The 20,790-nt window shown below is 45.3% G+C and overlaps 1 protein-coding gene across 3 annotated transcripts in view; it reads left to right on the top strand.

The window, feature by feature from the left end:
- The first annotated feature begins 329 nt into the window (after positions 1-329).
- The window catches only part of ACACA (acetyl-CoA carboxylase alpha), a 334,336-nt gene continuing 313,875 nt past the window's right edge, over positions 330-20,790 (top strand). For all 3 annotated transcript variants that reach the window (XM_058164168.1, XM_058164167.1, XM_058164172.1), the window contains exon 1: positions 330-613. In XM_058164168.1, coding sequence (XP_058020151.1) covers positions 495-613 — 119 coding nt within the window. In that variant the 5' untranslated portion in view covers positions 330-494. The remainder of the gene's footprint in view (positions 614-20,790) is intronic.

Raw genomic sequence — 20,790 nt, 5'->3', positions numbered from 1 at the left:
CTTTCACTCCTGCTCCAGCTAGACCCGGATAGCAGCAGCAGCAGCAGCAGCGGCCAGCAGGTTATATTCCTGCTGGATTCCCCAGCAGCCAATGACCGAGCGGGGCGATCCGCTCAGGCCACCGCCGTCTCCTTATTGGCTCCTCCCCCCAGGGCTGGCCTGATTGGTGACGCCCACGGCTTGGGGTGAGTGCGCCGCGCCAATGGGGAGAGCGCGTGTGGCTTGCGCCGGGGTCGGGGAAGTGGGTTGGGTGGGGGGGGAGGAGAGAGAGAGAGAGAGAGGGGAGGGTGAAGCCGGGGTGGGGAGGGGTTAGAGGGGATTGACCTGGAGTAACCTGCCCCATCGCCCCAGGCCCGGGAGGGATGCTCCCAGCGCAAGGCGGCCGCCGAAGGGAACCCGGGAGAACCAGCGGGAGGCTTCGGCATTTGCAAAGTGGGAGCCAGCAGGAGGAGCCTGCCTGCGGCCGGGCTCTTGCACCCATGCGCTCCCGCTGAATGGGAGAGCGCCCGCCCGCCGCCTCGTCCACGCCACCCGCCAGAGCATCCGCCGTTTGCTGCGCCAGGCCCGGAGAGCAACCAGGGGATCCCCGCTTGTGGCCCGCGGGCGCCTTCGGGTGAGAGGAAGGGCGCCCCCTATAGGGAGGGCGGCGGCCCTATGGTCGAGGGGGGGAAACCCCCCCCCACTCCTATCACTGAAAGGGGAGCCCCCCCCAATTTCTCCCTCTCTTTCTTTCTTTCTTTCTTCCCATGCTTTTGTTTCACTCCGCTGCGGATCCAAAACAGGTGGTCTCTGGCAACGGGATCGCCTCTCCAGAAGCGCTGGAGATCCAGATTGGGTGTTGGGGTGGGGGTGGGGAGGAGGGGGTGGGGAGGAGACTCCTGGAGGGATCTCCCAACCGGCTCCTGAGGATCCCTTGTCCTCCTCCATCCAAAGAAACATTTTCCTCCTCCAGGTTTACCAAAGGACTATTTGCTGGGGGTGGGAGGAGGGGTGGGAGGAGGGGTGGGAGGAGACTCCTGGAGGGATCTCCCAACCGGCTCCTGAGGATCCCTTGTCCTCCTCCATCCAAAGAAACATTTTCCTCCTCCAGGTTTACCAAAGGACTATTTGCTGGGGGTGGGTGGGTGGGTTAGGATCTGGTGGCTTAAGCCGGTCGAATTTTGGGTAAGGGGTTTCCTTTGCGGGGGGGGGGTGGATCGAGAGGAAGGGATGCTTTTTGTGAGACATGGGGAGAATGGGATCCGGCCCAAGAAAAGAAAAGGAAAAAAAGAAAAAAAGAGCCACAGAGCTTGTTCTCCAACCCCTGGAGGGATCAGCGGTACAAGTGGTGGTTGAACAACCCCTGTGTGTGTAAATAAGTAAATAAGGTTGGGAACTGATGCCGATGATGAAATTGTAGTCAGACACGTCTTGAACGAAAAGTAAAAGGGGGAAAGTCAAGACCGTTTGTTTAAAGGAGTGTTTCTCAACTTTTTTAAGGCCTGTGGGCATCAGCTCCCAGAATTCCCCAGAGTGTATGGTGGCTGAGGAATTCTGGGAGTTTTTATTTATTTAGTTATTTTTTTCAATCATACCTAAGATAACAGGTAAAAATCTAAACATAATTTGGATACATGAAAAGAGTAAGAGTAAAAAGGAATATTAGGACAGGGATGGTAGGCATGCTGGTGCTCGCATCTTATGCACGCCCCTTACAGACCTCTTAGGAATGGGGTGAGGTCAACAGTAGACAGTTTAAGCTTAAAGTTTTGGGGCTTTGGGGAAGAGACCACAGTGTCAGGTAATGCATTCCAGGCGTTGACCACTTGGTTGCTGAAGTATTTTTTGCAATCGAGTTTGGAGCGGATTACCTTGAGTTTGTATCTATTATTTGCTTGTGTATCATTGTGGTTGAAGCTGAAGTAGTCATTGACAGGTAAGACATTGCAGTAGATAATTTTATGTACTACGCTTAGCTCAGACTGAAGTCGGCGTAGTTCTAAGTTGTGTAAGCCCAAAATTTGGAGTCTGGTGGCATAAGGTATTTTATTGCAGGTAGAGGAGTGGAGGACTCTTCTCGTAAAATATCTCTGGACTCTCTCGATTGTATTTATGTTCAATATGCAGTGCGGGTTCCAGACAGATGAGCTGTATTCAAGAATTGGTCCGGCAAATGTTTTGTATGCTGTAGTTGTTTGTTGTTGTTAGTTGCAAAGTCGTGTCCGACCCATCGCAATCCCATGGACAACGTTCCTCCAGGCCTTCCTATCCTCTACCATCCTCTGGAGTCCATTTAAGCTCATGCCTACTACTTCAGTGACTTCATCCAGCCACCTCATTCTCTGACGTCCTGTTCTTCTTTTGCCCTCAATCTTTCCCAGCATTAGGCTCTTCTCTAGGGAATCCTTCCTTCTCATTAGGTGGCCAAAGTATTTGAGTTTCATCTTCAGGATCTGGCCTTCTAAAGAGCAGTCAGGGTTGATCTCTAGGACTGACTTGTTTGTTCGCCTTGCAGTCCAAGGGACTCACAGTTAGTATTTAGTAATTATAGTTAGTAGTTAGTAATTAGTTGCTCTAGTTAGTAGTACAATATTACCAGAGAAGAACCTACGCAAGATTGAAGATTGAAGTCCACACAAAACTGCTTAGGTTGAGAAACACTGCTTTAAAAAGACACTGAAGTCTCTTTGCTGACTGTACTTGTATTTGATTGTACTGTTCTTAAAAAGATATGGATGGATATTTCAATGTGGGCCTTTTTACTGACCAAGAAATGGGTCGGGATTTTAGGGAGCTGCAGACACAGGACCTCCGTTCTTTGCTTTCAGAAGGATGTGGGTACATTGATTTTGGGAGAATTGGACCGAGACCCAGCTCTCAAACCTCCATGGAGGAAGGGATCTTTCCAAGGGCCCAAACTGGAAGGAAACAGGAAGACCTATTAGTAAAAGGAAATAAATCATTCAACAGGTGTTTCAGGGAAGGAAAGTTGGCTAGGGGCTTTTCAATACCTTCTCAACATGTTTTCCCCCAGTGCCTCAATCCTTTTAATAGATCTGGTTGCTGGTTAGAATGAAAAATCAAGAGAAGGATCTAGAACGGGCTTGGAAATGGTCTCCTTTGAGTTCCTTCACGGGGGATTCAAGATCATGGACCTTAATTTTATTTTTGACAGCAATAGCAAAGTAGTTTAGCCTTCCTCTTTGTCTTCTTTTTGTTCTTTTAGACAAAAGCCCTGGGTTGTTGTTTTTTGGTGATCACATCTTCAAGGAAAATCCAGCATGACCCAACATTTATTTAATTAGATTTTTATTCCATCTTTATTACTTTATAAGTAACTCAAGGCAGGGGACACATACATAATTCTCCTTTCTCCTCCTGCTTCCCAGCCCTCCTCCAGGGCTGGAAAGTGGCTCAGGCTGCTAATGCAGCCTGTTATTAACACACAGCTGCCTGCAATTACAATTACTGCAGGCTCGAGTCCCACCAGGCCCAAGGTTGACTCAGCCTTCCATCCTTTATAAGGTAGGTAAAATGAGGACCCAGATTGTTGCGGGGGCAATAAGTTGACTTTGTATATAATATACAAATAGAATGAGACTATTGCTTTACACAATGTAAGCCGCCCTGAGTCTTCGGAGAAGGGCGGGATATAAATTAAAAACAAACAAACAAAAAACCCCCCCACAACAACCCTGTGAGGTAGGCTGAACTGAGAGAGAATGACTGGCCCAAAGGCTTTTTCATGCGTAAGATTCACATTTCCAAGGTCAACTAAAATTTGATTGTCTCTCTTTCTTTTCCTTTCTCTCTTTTTTCTCTTTCTTTTTACTCTTTCACTCTCTCTCTTTTGCTACATCTCCTTTCTTTTTTTCTTTCTCTCTCTCTTTTCCTTTTTCTTTCTTTTTCCTCCTTTCTCTATGGCATGGCATGATTTGAAATAGGCTGAGTGCTCTTCCCAAATGCCCAGACTGAAATAATATATAAACTTCTGTGTGGGTAGTCATGGGAATGTGAAGGAAAGTGGTTTGATAAAGATCTTTCCTGAAGCCAGGTGATCTCTACTGGGTGTAAAAAGATATGTTTATGTTTTGTTTTCTGACATTCACAGGTTTTTATAATTCAAAGTTTTTCATCTGATACCTGTGGTCACCCGCTTCTTAATTCATTTTTTAATCGTCCCAGAGATTATAGACAGAATAAACATTTTCTGTTCATGTATTTGTTGAATAGAATTGCCACTGAGTCTTATGTGCTGGAAGAGTTTGTAGAATGGTTCGTACCCACTTTGCCATGGATAAAAAAAATTGCAATTTCAAGAATCAAGGAGGTCTCAAGGCTGTGGTGTATAGACTCTGTGAATTTTCCTTCCTTAGAATTATTGTATCAATAAAGGAGAATAATGGTAGCTCAGGGCTGATATGAGAGGTCCTTAGTGCTCTCTGAACTTGGCTCTTTTCTTACGGACCTTTCATTACCGAACTAGGTAACATCATCAGTGTTAGTAGGGACTGGAGTCAGTTCTCATTTTACATAAACAGAGTGCAAACCCTCTGGGTACCATCCAGTTTGGGTAATGAAACGTCAGCAAGAAAACCAAGGTCAGCGAGCTTAATCATTGCATCAAACTAATTAATATCAATCAAAGATTATAATTATGAAACCTGTTATCAAAATACCAATTCCTTTATTAGATTTCCACCCTGCTTTTCCCACAGCGTGTATACGATTCGCTTCTCTGATTTTGTCGCCACAGCAACAACCTTATGAAGTAGATTTTGCTGAGAAAGGGACTGGCCCTAAGTCACACAGGGTGCTTCCAGCCCGAAGGGGGATTATGAACTAGGTTCCACTATTCCAGGGGTGTCAAACTCAAGGCCTGCAGGCCGGATCCAGCTCTAAGGGTGCTTAAATCTGGCCTGCGGAGCCGGCCTGGAAATAGCAAAGGACCAGCCCGCAGTGCCTCTGCTCGTGAAAACGGGGCGTGAGGTGAGAGGCCTGTTTTCAGGCTGGACGGCCTCCTGCAGCAGCCTGCCGGCCAAAACGGAACACGGGAGGGGTCACTTGGCCCTTCCGTACCCCGTTTTGCATAGCTGGGTGCTGCAGGAGACATCTGTCCCATCTCACCCCCTTTCCCCCTCGGGTCGGCTCGCGGAGAGCTACAGTGCCGATCCGTCCCTTGAAGAAATCCGGTTAGACACCCCTGCTCTGTTCCTACTTCAGCACCTTAATCATTGCGTTGGAAGCTTGTCTCTATAACACAGGTGTCAAAACAGGTGGGTCACCTTGCTGTCACGTGACATATTGTGACATTTTTTCCCCCTTCGCGGAGCTGGGGTGGGTGTGGCTTGTGTGTGATGCATCCAGCCCGCGGGTCGCCAGTTTAACAGCCTTGCTCTATAATGTGGTGGTTAAACACATGAACCATGTGATAGAAATTTCGATTAAAATTTAAATCCTGGCGAATAGCAATACCGTGTTTCCCCGAAAATAAGACCCTGTCTTATATATTTTTGAACACCGAAATAAGCACTTGGCCTTATTTTTGGGGATGTCTTATTATTTTGGGGCGCATGGAGCAAGACGGGGCTCCCCTTGCCATCTTACCTGATTTCCAGCTCTTTCTCCCTAACCCTAACCAGAGAAAATGGCAGGGACTGGCTGCGCATGTGTTTAAATAATTTATTTTCGGGGAGGGCTTATTATCGGGGAAACAGGGTAGCACTTAGACTTATATACCGCTTCACAGAGCCTTAAAGTCCTCTCTAAGCAGTTTACAGAGGCAGCCTCTTGCCCCCAACAATCTGAGTCCTCATTTTACCGACCTCGGAAGGATGGAAGGCTGAATCAACCTTGAGCCTGATGAGATTTGAACTGTCAAATTGCAGGCAATTTATAAATAATCAAATAATCTTAAGTCTGTTATCTATTCTGTATGATAATGTTTCAGATATTTGAAGACTGTTATCATACCCTCTCTTAGTCTTTTTGTGTGTGTGTGGTTATGCTGGGGTTAAATTCTGCATATACATTAAATTAACAGAATGGATTTCATGTTTCTAACCAGGACTTAGGAGGTGTACCTTCTCTTTGGAAAATTTCCACCTGCTCCTTAAAATTTGGTTGGCCCTGTCTCTTTTACTCTTTAGGAAAACTTTACAAAATTGGCATCTTTCCAGTATGCTACATAAGCCTCTATTTCAAGATGCAGTATCTATTAGATTTGTTTGCTTTTGGCGTGTTGCTTTTTGCTTTGTTCTTATTGATATTGTTGATTTTAATTATAAATGACATTTTCATTTAGCTTTATCAGTGTGTGTTGCCTGTGGGGTTTTTTTGTTACTATAATTTTTATTTTTGTTACTATTAATCTCTAGTAATAATATCATCATCTTGATGTTGTTACCACATAGTTTTATGCAGTTAGGTGCCTTCTAAATCAAATATTTTTTTTAAAAAATCTAAATCAGTAAATAAATACAGGTAATCCTTGATTTACAACCCCAATTGAGCCTAAAATTTCTATTGCTAAGTGAGACAGTTGTTAAGTGGGTTTTGCCCTATTTTATGACCTTTCCACAGATGTTAAGTGAATCATTGCAGTTGTTAAGTTAGTAACGCTAAATTACTCTGGCTTCCCCATTGACTTTGCTGAATAGAATAGAATAGAATAGAATTTTTTTATTGGCCAAGTGTGATTGGACACATAAGGAATTTGTCTTGGTGCAGATGCTCTCAGTGTACATAAAAGAAAAGATACCTTCATCAAGGTACAACACTTACAACACTTAATGATAGTCATATGGTACAACTAAGCAATCAGGAACCAATCAATAGCAGTATAAATCGTAAGGATACAAGCAACACCGTTACATTCATACAGTCATAAGTGGGAGGAGATAGGTGATGGGAACAATGAGAAGATTATTAGTAGTGCAGATTTAGTAAATAGTTTGACAGTGTTGAGGGAATTATTTGTTTAGCAGAGTGATGGCATTCAGGAAAAAAACTGTCTCAAAAAAAAAAAGGTCCCAAAAAGTGATCCCTTGACATCACAACTGTCACAAATATGATCCAAATTTTGATCATGTGACCATGTGATGGTGCAATGGTCAAAATTGTGGAAAAACAGTCATGTCACTTTTTTCAGTGCCATAGTAACCTTGGTCACTAAATGAGTAATTGTAAGTTGAGGACTACCTGTAGCTAGATCCTTTAACCATCCCTCATAGGGTTGGTCTCAGACCCTTCATCGTTTTGGTAATCTTCCTCCGAACTTGCTCAGTTTTGCAATCGTGTTTTATTTGGGCTTGATCCCAGTGTAGTCAAACCAGCATCACTGCACCCAATGGATCCTCCGGAAGGCCTCTTCCCTATCTTAAAGAATCCGAACTTTTGCAGAAGCACAAAGTACAGCTAGTTCTCAATGAGTGACCACAGTTGGAACCAGCGGTTCCACTGCTAAGCAACATGGTCACTGAGTGTGAAACATCGTGTGACTCTGATAGACTTAATAGCACCTCCTCCCATTTGGTCATTTGCTCCTGGGGAGGAAAGCTATGGCAAATCTAGACAGCCTACTAAAAAGCAGAGACATCACCCTGCCAACAGTAGAGCGGTTAGTCAAGGCTATGGTGTTCCCAGTTGCAATGGATGGCTGTGAAAGTTGGACCATAAGAAAGGCTGAGCGCCAAAGAATTGAGGCCTTTGAATTCTGGTGCCGGAGAAGACTCCTGTGAGTCCCTTGGTTAGTCCTAGAGGAGATCAACCCTGACTGCTCTTTAGAAGGCCAGATCCTGAAGAGGAAAGTGAAATTCTTTCTGTATTGGCCACCTAATGAGAAGGAAGGAATCCCTGGAGAAGAGCCTAATGCTGGGAAAGATTGAGGGCAAAAGAAGAAGGGGACGGCAGAGAACGAGGTGACTGGATGGAGTCACTGAAGCAGTCAGCATGAGCTTAAATGGACTCCAGAGGATGGTAGAGGATAGGAAGGCCTGGAGGAACATTGTCCATCACGTAATGGTGACTGGTAGTTTTACGAAAGGCTTCTCCATTGATTCTGCTTTTTGTGAAGTGTTCAAATCTTGGTTATGGAGCCAGCAGGGATGCTGCAATGGGCATAAGTGGAAGAACTGGTCGTAAAACTGAGGCTGGTTTTCGGTGCCATCATAACTTCAGACAGTCACTAAACAGCATGTCGTTAAGCAAAGACAGCATGTATCTTTAAAAGAGGAGAACAATCCTAGATGGTTATGGAAGAGAGCTTCCGAGCAATTTTCCCAAGGATTGGGCATACTTGGAGATTATGGATTGTAAACTGACTATTGCAAATAATAACGAAGGAATATGGTGGGGTAGGATTTGCCTAGCTGAGTGGATGTTTCTCAGAAACACTTAAAGTATTCATTGCAGGTCTCGATTATTTAGCAAGAAGGTCATTCTTAGTATGGCATTTCTTATCAAGGTTGTTAAAAATGGAAACACTAGAAGGGGAAGACCAGAACCATTTTTCAAGCTGCAAGGTGATCCAACTAGTCATCAGGATAAAGTTTCTGACTGTACAACAGCCAGACTGTCAAATGAAGAGGCGAATTCTCTGTCTGAAGTCTCTAAAACAGTGATGGCTAAACTTTTTGCTGTCGCGTGCCAAAAGCCCGGGGGGGGGGGGGGCGCGGGGGGTTTGCATGCGTGCATGCCCACACCTATAATTCAATGCGCCCCCTCCACATGTGTGTGTGACACCCCTCCCCCCCCAGCACTCCCCTTACTTTTGGCACATGATGGCCTGGTGGGCCCGGAAGGCCCGTTTTTTACCCTCCCATGCTCTAGAGGCTTTCTAGGACAGGGGTCTCCAATCTTGGTCCCTTTAAGACTTGTGGGCTTCAACTCCCAGAGTCCCTCAGCCAGCTTTGCTGGTTGAGGGACTCTAGGAGTTGAAGTCCACAAGTCTTAAAGGGACCCCTGTTCTAGGAGCCTTTCTAGGAGCCTGGGGAGGGCGAAAACTGCCTTCCCCACCCCTACCCGTAGGCCCTCCGGAGGCCGGAAACAGCCCGTTTCCCAACTTCCGGTGGGCCTGGAAGGGCGGAAAATCAGGTGGCCAGCCCACGCCTGCTGCTGGAGCTGTGCTAGGGCAACGTTCGTGTGCACCTGTGACATGCGTGCCCTAGGATCGCAATCGCGGCTCTAAAACTTTAGTTACTCTCTCACTCCAACCCACCTCACAGGGTTGTTGTTGTGGGGAAAATAGGAGGGGGAAAGTGTATTGGATATGTTCGTTATGTTGAGTTATTTGTAAAAACAATAAAAGTTTGGATACAAGTAAATAAACCAGAATTTATTAACCTGGGCAACTTTAAGCTGCAGGGACTTCAACTCCCAGAATTCCCCAGCCAGGATTCTGTCCACTAATTGCCAAGTTTGATGCCAAGTTGGGCATTCATTTATCAAAGATGCTCTAATCGATGTTGGGTTAGATCCAGTCTGGGTTGGATGATCTCTAAAACCCTTTCCAATTGTATTTATATTTATTTGAAGAAGAAAAAATTTGAGAAAAAAAATCACAAAAAGATCCCAGCTTAGTCCCTTATTTTTTAGATCATATTCTAAGTATTTCTAACCCCTCTGCCAGCCTTCTCTATCTTGGGCCCTTTCCAAATATGTACACTTCAATTCCCAGAATTCCTGATCCAGTGAGGCAATTTCTGAGAATTCTGGGAATTGAAGTTCAGAGTCTGCAAACCAATTTGATGAGGAAATCTGCCTCTGGCCACATCTCTGTTTATATAAAGTGAGAAGCAATCTAAAAATATTTTGTTGGGAGCAATCTGCATTATAAAGTTGACCTTTGAATAAATATGCACAGGTTAATGCTGGTAATACATTAGTCCTGATGACTGATGACTGGTTGCTTAGCAACCGTTCAAACTTCCGATGAACCCACGGGTGGGTGTGTGACACTTATGATCCAGATTCAAAATACTGACAGTCCCGTTCCCCTCCGGTGAAATCTAAAAATTTTCCCTACCAGTTCTGTGGGTGTGGCTTAATTGGTGGGTGTGGCTTGGTGATCAGGTGACTGAATGGGCACGGCCAATAATAATAAATAATAAAAATAATAAAGTATACAAAACTTGGGAGCGCATCGGTCTACTTTCTTTAAAAATAGAGGCACCGGTCTACTAATTGCCTTTTTTGGGGAGGCACCGATCTACCTTCTTTAAAAATAGAGGCACCGGTCTACTAGCCACCTATAGCGCTGATCAGCTGTAGTGCAGCCCTTTGAAGCGCCACGGCAGTCATTTAAGGCCATTTGCAGCTATATCACCACCGAGAGCTTCAGGGACAGAGAAGAGGAACAGCGGGCGGGGGGGGCGGGGCAGGGATTTTTGCTACCGGTTCTCTGAACTACCCGCCCCCATCACTACCGGATTGCGCGATCTGGTCCAAACTTGGAGCATTTCCCCCCCCCCCCCCCGTGGTCACATGATTGCATTTTGGGTACTTGGCAACAGGGCCAGTTTTCCAGCAGTGTTCCGTAGTCCCATGACTGCATTTTATGACAGATTTGCCAAAACATGACATTTATTTCCAGTTTTCACACCCATGCTGGCTGGGGAATTCTGGGAGTTGAAGTCCACCCATCTTCAAGAGATCAAGGTTTCAAAACACTTGCCATGCATACTTGTAGATCAGCTCATCCGTGAATTAGCAGACCCTGAATATTTTTTTAACTAAAGTACCATGAAAAATGCACCGCCCGCAGATAAGCCAATGGTTAAAAAAAAAATATATGAAAATTTTGAGCTGGGTGGCACTTTTTTTCATGCAATCTCATTAAAAATTTGAAGGGCATTTTATCCCGGTGGGCTTATTCGCAAATGTATACATTACGACGTAGTTCTGTTTTGTTGTTAAATCAAGTTAATTCCATTATTTTATTATAGAATAATGACATTTCCAACTTACTGGTCAGGATAATATGCCATGAGTTGTAGATACAGTTTTTATGCTGGGTTGCCTGAGTTGAAAACCATTTCAAGGATTCTTCTAGTGTACAAAATTTGAGAGAGACTGGATTAAAGTGCTACTTAAGGGCCTGAGAAGGAGATCAGAAGCTGGCACACCAGAATGCAGTTGCTCCTTTCTTTACTCTGATGGAGACAAAGGAAGAGATTGTAGCAGGGTTGAAATCCAGCAGGTTCTGACAGGTTCTGGAGAACCGGTAGCGGAAATTTTGAATAGTTCGGAGAACCAGCAAATACCACCTCTGACTGGTCCCAGAGTGGGGTGGGAATAGAGATTTTGCAATATCCTTCCACCTGGAGTGGGGAGGGATTGGGGATTTTGCAGTATCCTTTCCCCTGGAGTGGGGAGGGAATGGAGATTTTGCAGTATCCTTGCCCCAAGAGTGGGGAGGGAATGGAGATTTTGCAATATCCTTCCCCCAAGAGTGGGGAGGGATTGGAGATTTTGCAATATCCTTCCCCCAAGAGTGGGGAGGGATTGGAGATTTTGCAATATCCTTCTCCCAGGACTGGGGTGGGAATGGAGATTTTGCAATAGCCTTCCCCCAGGAGTGTGGAGGGAATGGGGATTTTGCAATATCCTTCCCCAGGAGTGGGGTGGGGATGGAGATTTTGTAGTATCCTTCCCCTGTCATGCCCACCAAGCTACACCACGCCCACCAAGCCACGCCCACAGAACTGGTAGTAAAAAAAAATCACCACTGGATTGTAGGTTAAGAGCGTCCAAGGTTCCTTGATGGGAGATCGATACCACACGTAAGAGTTGCTGTGATGAATGCTCTAAATCAGAGGTGTCAAACTCCTGGGGGCTGGATCCGTCCTACGGGGTGCTTAGATCTGGCCTGCGGGGCTGAAAACAGTGGAGGACCTTCCGAGCTCCATTTTTACTGGCAGAGGGTTGCAGGAGGCCATCGCAGCTGAAAACGGAGCTAGGAAGTCCGTTTTTGTTGGCAGAGCGCTTGGGCTACCACATCAACACATACGACGTTGAGCTGGCCACACTCCCCCGCGCCCCCCCCCCCCGGTCAAACACAACCCTGATGCGGCCCTCAATGAAATTGAGTTTGATATCCCTGTTCTAAAACAGTGGCCCCCAACTTTTGGGCCAACAGGGACCAGTTCTGTGGAGAAAGGCTTTTTCGCAGACCAGAAGGACATGGGTTCACGTCAATGGTAAAATCCAATTTTTTTTTACTACCGGTTCCGTGGGCGCGGCTTGGTGGGCGTGTTGTGACTTGGTGGGCGTGGCAGCGGAAGGAAACTGCAAAATCCCCATTCCTTCCCCCAGGGGCCTGCCAAAGGTGGCATTTGCTGGTTCTCCGAACTGCTCAAAATTTCCGCTACTGGTTCTCCGTTCTCCAGAACCTGTCAGAACCTGCTGGATTTCATCCCTGGTTCACGTGCTGCCTGCATCCCATGGATGAGGTTTCTTTGCGCATCGTGGTTGCTGGTACGCCCTGGACTGGTGCCGGTTCACACGGACTGGGGTTGGGAACCCCTGCTCTAAACATTTGCTGTATAAAGTCACTCGAAGCCATTCTGAGTTGGACTTCTCAAAGGGAAGTCCAGAGTTGGCCATGGCATGGTGAATCTGGAGGAAGAGTTAAAAGAGGGATCAGGGTAACTTTGTAGTACAGGGGTCTCCAACCTTGGCAACTGTAAGACTTGTGGACTTCAAGTCCCAGAATTCCTCAGCCAGCTTTGCTTTGCTGGCTGAAGAATTCTGGGACTTGAAGTCCACAAGTCTTAAAAGTTGCCAAGGTTGGAGACCCCTGTTGTAGTAGATTACTGCAAAACACTCCGCATGGGGCTGCCCCTTGGAAGCTACAGCTGGTTAAGAATACAGGTAGCTTTCGACCTATACTCAAAACCGTAGAAATGATGATAGATTTTAGGAGAAACCCTCCAATACTACCACCTCTTACAACACTAGACAACACAGTATCAGCAGTAGAGACCTTCAAGTTTCTAGGTTCTATAATATTTCAAGACTTAAAATGGACACCTGTCATCGAAAAAGCACAACAAATAATGTTCTTTCTGCACCAACTCAGAAAGCTCAATCTGCCCAAGGAGACCAGGGGTCTGCCCAGTTCCAGAACTGCTGATCCAGTTCTTCAGAGGAATCATTGAGTCTGTCATCTGCACCTCTATAACTGTTTGGTTCTGCAACCCAACAAGACAAACATAGACTTCAGAGGATAATTAGAACTGCAGAAAAAACAATGGCTACCAACCTGCCTTCCATTGAGGACCTGTATACTGCACAAGTTAAAAAGAGGGCTGTGAAAATATTTACAGACCCCTCGCATCCTGGATATAAACTGTTTCAACTCCTACCCTCAAAACGACGCTATAGAGCACTGCACACCAGAACAACTAGACACAAGAACAGGTTTTTTTCCAAACGCCATCACTCTGCTAAACAAATAATTCCCTCAACACTGTCAAACTATTTAGTAAGGCTGTATTATTATTATTTTTCTCATCTTTCCTATTACCTATCTCCTTTTTTACTTATGACTATAACTTTGTTGCTTGTATCTTTACAATTTATATTGTTTTATTTAATTTCCTAGTATGATTTATGCTGATTTCTTATTTAGTATCCTGTGACTATCACTAAGTATTGTATCTTATGATTTATGATGAATATTTTTACGATGACTATGATCATGATTTATCACTTACAGCTTTTATGTACACTGAGAGTTTATGCACCGAAGACAAATTCCTTGTGTGTCTGATCACATCTGGCCAATAAAGAATTCTATTTCTGTTTCTGTTTCTTTCTATTATTTCTATTTCTATTATTTCGCCTTAAATTTCCACTGCTAAGCGAGACAACTGTTAAGTGAGCTTTGGCCCATTTTATGACCGTTCTTGCCACTGTTGTTAAGTGAGTTGCTGCCGTTGTTAAGTTAGTATCACGGCTGTTAAGTGAAACAAAAGGGGATCACGTGACACCCCCCCCCCCAGATCCGGCAACTGTCATAAATCCATGTCAGTTGCCAAGCGGGTGAATTTTGATCACGTGACCATGGGGATGTTGCAACGGTTGTAAGTGTGAAAAACGGTCACCGGTCACTTTTTCAGGGCCGTTGTAACTCCGAAAAGTCACTAAACGAATAGTTCTAACTTGAGGACTACCTGTAAAGCCACACCCACGCAGGTATGGATGCATTTTGATACAACCGTGTGATACCTCTGCAGTGGGAGCTTCATCGGCTACCAGTTGGCTCCTGGATCAGTTGATGGTTCTAGGTATCACCTTTAAAGCCCTTCATGGCTTAGGGCAGCGGCCCCCCAACCTTTTGGGCGCCAGGGACCGGTTCCATGGAGAGTGGTTTTCAGTGTTTTGTGTGCTGCCTGCATTCTGTGGATGGGGCTTTGCTTGTTTGCGCAGCCTGGTTTCTGGCAGGCCATGGACCAGGGAGGGGTCAGGGCTGAGGAATTCTGGGAGTTGAAGTCCACAAGTCTTAAAGTTGCCAAGGTTGGAGATCCCTATTCTATTCTATTCTATTCTATTCTATTCTATTCTATTCTATTCTATTCTATTCTATTCTATTCTATTCTATTCTATTCTATTCTATTCTATTCCAGGGGTCTCCAGCCTTGGAAACTTTAAGACTCCCAGAATACCAGTTTTGCTGGCTGAGGAATTCTGGGAGTTGAAGTCCACGTCTTAAAGTTGCCAAGGTTGGAGACCTCTGTTCCAATGCTATACTATGCTATGCTATGCTATAATATTCTGGTTGCTGGGTGGGCGTGGCCATGGTGGGCATGGCCTAGTCAGCCTCCTGCACCATGGCAGGGGGGCGTGTTTTTGCCCTCCCCGGGCTTCGGAGGCTTACCTTGAGCCTCCAAAAGGGCGAAAATGGCCTCCCCAGGCTCCGGAGGCCCTCTAGGGAGGCCAGAAACAGGCCCGTTTCCAGCCTTCCTGAACTTCCGGTAGGCCTGTTTTTCACCCTCCCCAAGCCTCCGCATGCGCCCTGCACTTACCTGCATCCAAAATGGGCCGCGTGGGGACTCCTGGGAGGGGAGGGGAGAGGTGGGGTGGGGTAGGTGGGGCCAGCCAGGAGTGCGATTTGGGGGTTCTCTGAACTTCACAGAATCTTAGCTAGAGGTTCGCCCGAACCCCTGCGAACCCCCCAGCAGCCCACCCTCTGGACCAGCCCATCATTTTTGACCATCCTGTAAAATTCAACAGAAGAGCCTCATTTTCATGTCCCAGCCATTAAAACAGTGTCATCCGATAACGCCTGGGAAGTGAGTCCTTTCTGAAAAACACCTCTTTGGAATTTCTGACGCCCCCCCCACCAACAATCCCCTCCCAATCTTACAAACTTTAAAATAATCTCTGAAAATCTGTTTTGGTTTGTTTCTCAGGGTGTGTCCATCTGCTGTACATTGTTTGTTCTGCTTAGGATATGTTTGCTTTCGCTATAATATTTACTTTTCGTTTTTAGAAATTGTATGTTTTTAATCTGTTTACTGCCCAGAGTGTAGAATCAGTGTTGAGTTTTGTGTCTTATACCTTTAAATTATACGTTAATAAAATGGAGCCCAATGTTGGATTCATCCAGAGGGTCATAAGATGTTTGTTTGATTTTTATCAACTTGTTGTTTAGTCGCTAAGTAGAATAGAATAGAACAGAACAGAACAGAATAGAATAATGAAAATAGAATAGAATAGAATAACAGAGTTGGAAGGGACCTTGGAGGCCTTCTAGTCCAACCCCCTGCCCAGGCAGGAAACCCTACACCATCTCAGTCAGATGGTTATCCAACATTTTCTTAAAAATTTCCAGTGTTGGAGCATTCACAACTTCTGCAGGCAAGTCGTTCCACTGATTAATTGTTCTAACTGTCAGGAAATTTCTCCTTAGTTCTAAATTGCTTCTTTCCTTGATTAGTTTCCACCCATTGCTTCTTGTTTTACCCTCAGGTGCTTTGAAGAATAGTTTGACTCCCTCTTCTTTGTGGCAACCCCTGAGATATTTTCTCCCCTAGTCCTTCTTTTCATTAAACTAGACATACCCAGTTCCTGCAACCGTTCTTCATATGTCTTAGCCTCCAGTCCCCTAATCATCTTGGTTACTCTTCTCTGCACTCTTTCTAGAGTCTCAACATCTTTTTTACATCGCGGCGACCAAAACTGAATGCGGTATTCCAAGTGTGGCCTTACCAAGGCTTTATAAAGTGGCACTAACACTTCACGTGATCTTGATTCTATCCCTCTGTTTATACAGCCCAGAACTATGTTGTCAAATGGTGCCTGACTGGACCACAGCACTCCAACCTCTCCCTTCCCCATCCTCCACTGTCTCTGGAGTTTTCCCAAATCCATGGTCATTGCGTCAATCACACAATCTATCCATCTCATCTTCTGCCGTCCCCTTCTCCTTTGGTGTTCCATCTTTCCCAACATCAGGGTCTTTTCCAATGAATCCTTTCTTCTCATTGTGTGGCCAGAGTATTTGAGCTTCACCTTCAGGATCTGTCCTTCCAAAGAAATCAAAGGGTTGATTTCGGATTCACTGATTGGATCTCCCTGCAAGTCAAATAGGACTCTCCAACACCACCATTCGAAAGCCTCAAATCTTTGACGCTCAGCCTTCTTAATGGTTGTCCCAAAGGTGCTTTTTAAAGAGGGAACTGGAATTTCTTTGTTTTTTTCACTTCTCATCCATGAAGATTTTTCAGTTCTGTGAAGTCCAGTTGCCTTTTGAAAAGCACCTATGGGACAATCATGACCTGGATGATTGAGAATTTCTATAGACACTTCCTTATGGTCCAACTCTCACAGTCATACATTACTCCTGGGGAAAACCATAGTATATTCGGACCTTTGTTGGCAAGGTGATGTTTCTGTTTCTTAATATTTGCCATAGCATCCTCACAAGGAGCAAGCATCTTTCAATTCCATGGCCACAGTCGCCATCTGCTGTGATTTTGGAGCCCAAGAAAATACAGGTAGTCCTTGACTTACAACAGTTCACTTAATGACTGTTTGAAGTTACAAAAACTTTAAGACCCGTGGACTTCAACTCCCAGAATTCTCCAGCCAGCAGGTAGAGAATGTGAAGCGATTGCAAAGTCGATGGCTACCTACCTGCGTTTGTAAAAATTGTGCATCTCGGATTTTATCTGGCACGGAGGTCCATAAGGACTGGGATCCTTGCTAGTCACTAACAGAGTGAGAACTTTGGATATTGTGATATTTATTATGATGCGTCATGCTGTAACTTGTGTGGTTGTCTGTAAGCAGGGGATGAACAGGTTGAGCATGTTCGAGCTCCCCCTTTGAGCGTCTGGCTGGGAAATTTGCACTGCCTTCTAGTGCTCATCTTACAGTAGTGGCCAAAATTGTTGAAACCTTTTGGATATTGGGAAAAGTGTATTTTTGAAGTTTGATGGCTAATAACACCACTTTTTTGGGCGGAGTTCCAAGATAATCCTATTCCACTGCTGGAATGGCCTGGGAATATTTATTTTTATTTATTTATTATTCGAATTTATATACCGCCCTATCTCCCAAAGGACTCAGGGCGGTTCACAGGCATATAAAACATCAATATCAATATACAAATTAAAATAATCCTTAAAAAACTTATTCTAGCGCCCGAATTATTAAAAATAGAAATATAAATATAAACATAAATATTAAAATCAATTTAAAACCCTCTAAATTTAAAAATCTAAGCCAGTCCTGCACAGATGAATAAATGTGTCTTGAGCTCGCGACGGAAGGTTCGAAGGTCAGGAAGTTGACGGAGTCCTGGGGGGAGTTCGTTCCAGAGGGTGGGAGCCCCCACAGAGAAGGCCCTTCCCCTGGGCGTCGCCAAACGACACTGCCTAGCTGACGGCACCCTGAGGAGTCCCTCTCTGTGAGAGCGCACGGGTCGGTGAGAGGTATCTGGTCGCAGTAGGCGGTCCCGTAGATAACCCGGCCCTATGCCATGGAGCGCTTTAAAGGTGGTCACCAAAACCTTGAAGCGCACCCGGAAGGCCACAGGTAGCCAGTGCAGCCTGCGCAGGATGGGTGTTATGCGGGAGCCACGAGGGGCTCCCTCTATCACCCGCGCAGCCGCATTCTGAACTAACTGCAGCCTCCGGATGCCCTTCAAGGGAAGCCCCATGTAGAGAGCATTGCAGTAATCCAGGCGAGACGTCACAAGGGCGTGAGTGACCGTGCATAGGGCATCCCGGTCCAGAAAGGGGCGCAACTGGCGCACCAGGCGAACCTGGTAGAACGCTCTCCTGGAGACGGCCGTCAAATGATCTTCTAGAGACAGCCGTTCATCCAGGAGGACGCCTAAGTTGCGCACCCTCTCCATCGGGGCCAATGACTCGCCACCGATGGTCAGCCGCGGATTTAGCTGACTGTACCGGGATGCCGGCATCCACAGCCACTCTGTCTTGGAGGGATTGAGCTTGAGCCTGTTTCTCCCCATCCAGACCCGTACGGCCTCCAGGCACCGGGACAGCACTTCGATAGCTTCGTTGGGGTGGTCCGGTGTGGAAAAGTACAGCTGGGTGTCATCCGCGTACAGCTGGTACCTCACACCGAACCCACTGATGATCTCACCCAGCGGCTTCATGTAGATGTTGAACAGAAGGGGCGAGAGGATCGATCCCTGCGGTACCCCACAAGTGAGGCGCCTCGGGGCCGACCTCTGCCCCCCTGAATAGCCCAGATCTTAAACCCAATTGAAAATCTATGGAACCGACTAAAGAAACTTGTCAGTCAGAAGCAACCCAGCGATAAAACCCAGTTAATAGAAGCCATCATTCAATCTTGGTTTCACACTAGAACAGCTGCAGAACTAAAAGACTTGGTTCACTCCATGGGAAGACGTCGTAAGGCTGTAATTCATGCTAAAAGTTACCCAGCTAATATTAACTGACATGGTGATAATTTTTGTACATCTTGTCTTTTCTACCTGTTTCACTTTTCTTCTTTATACTGTAACTGCTATTCAAATAGCAAATCCTTCATAAAAGTTATTGCATTAATGTTCTTGATTAAATTAACTTTCCATTGATATATAATTTTATGGAACTACTCCCCCCCCCTCCAAAAAAAGTGGTGTTATTAGCTAGTTTTAGAAAATAATACTTTTCCCAAAAGGTTTCCACAATTTTGGCCACTGCTGTAGGCTATGGCTACATTTGCAGGAAAGGCCACAGGCAGATGGATTGCACAAAAACGTTGTTTTGCTTGAGTTGGTGTTTTCTAAATTTGAGGGTATCAAAGGCAGAATTGACAATAGGTGGCAGTATCTGGCTGAATCTTGATTGAACAACATCAAGTGTTGTTGTTGTTGTTGTTGTTGTTGTTGTTGTTGTTATTATTATTATTATTATTATTATTATTATTATTATTATTATTATTATTATTATTATTATTATTTATTAGATTTCTAGACCGCCCTTCTCCCGAAGGACTCAGGGCGGTGTACAGCCAAGATAAAACATAAACCATATACAATTAAAAATGAATTAAGAAACTTATTATACAGATGGCCGAGAAATTAAAATATTTAAAAAATCTAAAAACCCCAATTTAAAACATAAATAGAATTTAAAATTTTAAAAATCTAGGCAATTTAAAAAGAAAAGCCTTAAGCCAGCCCCGCGCGAATGAACAGATGTGTTTTCAATTCGCGGTGAAAGGTCCGAAGGTCAGGTATTTGGCGTAAACCAGGGGGAAGCTCGTTCCAGAGAGTAGGAGCCCCCACAGAGAAGGATCTTCCCCTGTGGGCCGCCAGCCGACATTGTTTGGCGGACGGCACCCTGAGAAGTCCCTCTCTGTGTGAGCGTACAGGTCGGTGGGAGGCATGGGGTAACAGCAGGCGGTCCCGTAAGTACCCAGGCCCCAAGCTGTTTCTATCTCTAGCTGGAGATTCAGCCATGGAACGTTAAAAGGGATAGTTGCATAGCTGGCATTATTAATCCTGGTTGCTCGAATGCAAGGTAAATTTTAGAAACAGTTTATTAGAGGAGATCCTTGTTTGTGCGGTCCAATTCCTTCACCCGTTTGGCATAGCTAGAAAACAGCCATCTGGGCCTTACTTTCATCCAGGGATTTCTAATCTTGGCAACTTTAGAATCGTAATCAGAATAGAGCTGCAAGGGACCTTGGAGGTTTTTTAGTCCAGCCCCTTGCTCAAGAAGGACATCCTGTACCATTTCAGACGAGTGACTGTCCAGTCTCTTCTTAAAAACTCCAGTAATGAAGCACCCACAACTTCTGGTGGCCAGCTGTTCCATTGGTTAATTGTCCTCACTGTTAGGAAGTTTCTCCTCAATTCCAGGTTGCTTCTCTCCTTGAGTAGTTTCAATCCATGGTTCCTTGTCTTGCCTTCTGGTGCTTTGGAAAATAAGTTGACCCCACTCTTCTTTGTGGCAGCCCCTCAAATACTGGAATACTTGTATCATGTCCTCCTTAGTCTTTCTTTTCTGTAGACTAGCCAAACCCAAATCCTGCAACTGTTCCTCATATGTTTTATTCTCCAGGACTTTAATCAGTGGTGAAATGCTACAGGTTCGAACTGGTTCGGGCGAACCGGTAGTGATAAAAACTACCGGTTCAGTAAAAATAGCTACCAGTTCCTCTGAACCAGTATTTCCAACAATCAGCTGTGCCGCGTGATTTAAAATCGCTAGAAAGCAGGAAATCCTGATTTCTAGCGAATCTAAATCGCGCGACACAGCTGATCCCCCCCTTGCTGTTCTACTTACCTTCCCAAGCCTCCTTTTCCCACCATTTGGCCCATACTGC

The sequence above is a fragment of the Ahaetulla prasina genome, chromosome 1, assembly GCF_028640845.1.
Source record: "Ahaetulla prasina isolate Xishuangbanna chromosome 1, ASM2864084v1, whole genome shotgun sequence".
Classification (NCBI taxonomy): Eukaryota; Metazoa; Chordata; class Lepidosauria; order Squamata; family Colubridae; genus Ahaetulla; species Ahaetulla prasina.
Note: the sequence above shows the minus strand (reverse complement) of the source record. Positions and strands in the feature narration are given on the sequence as shown.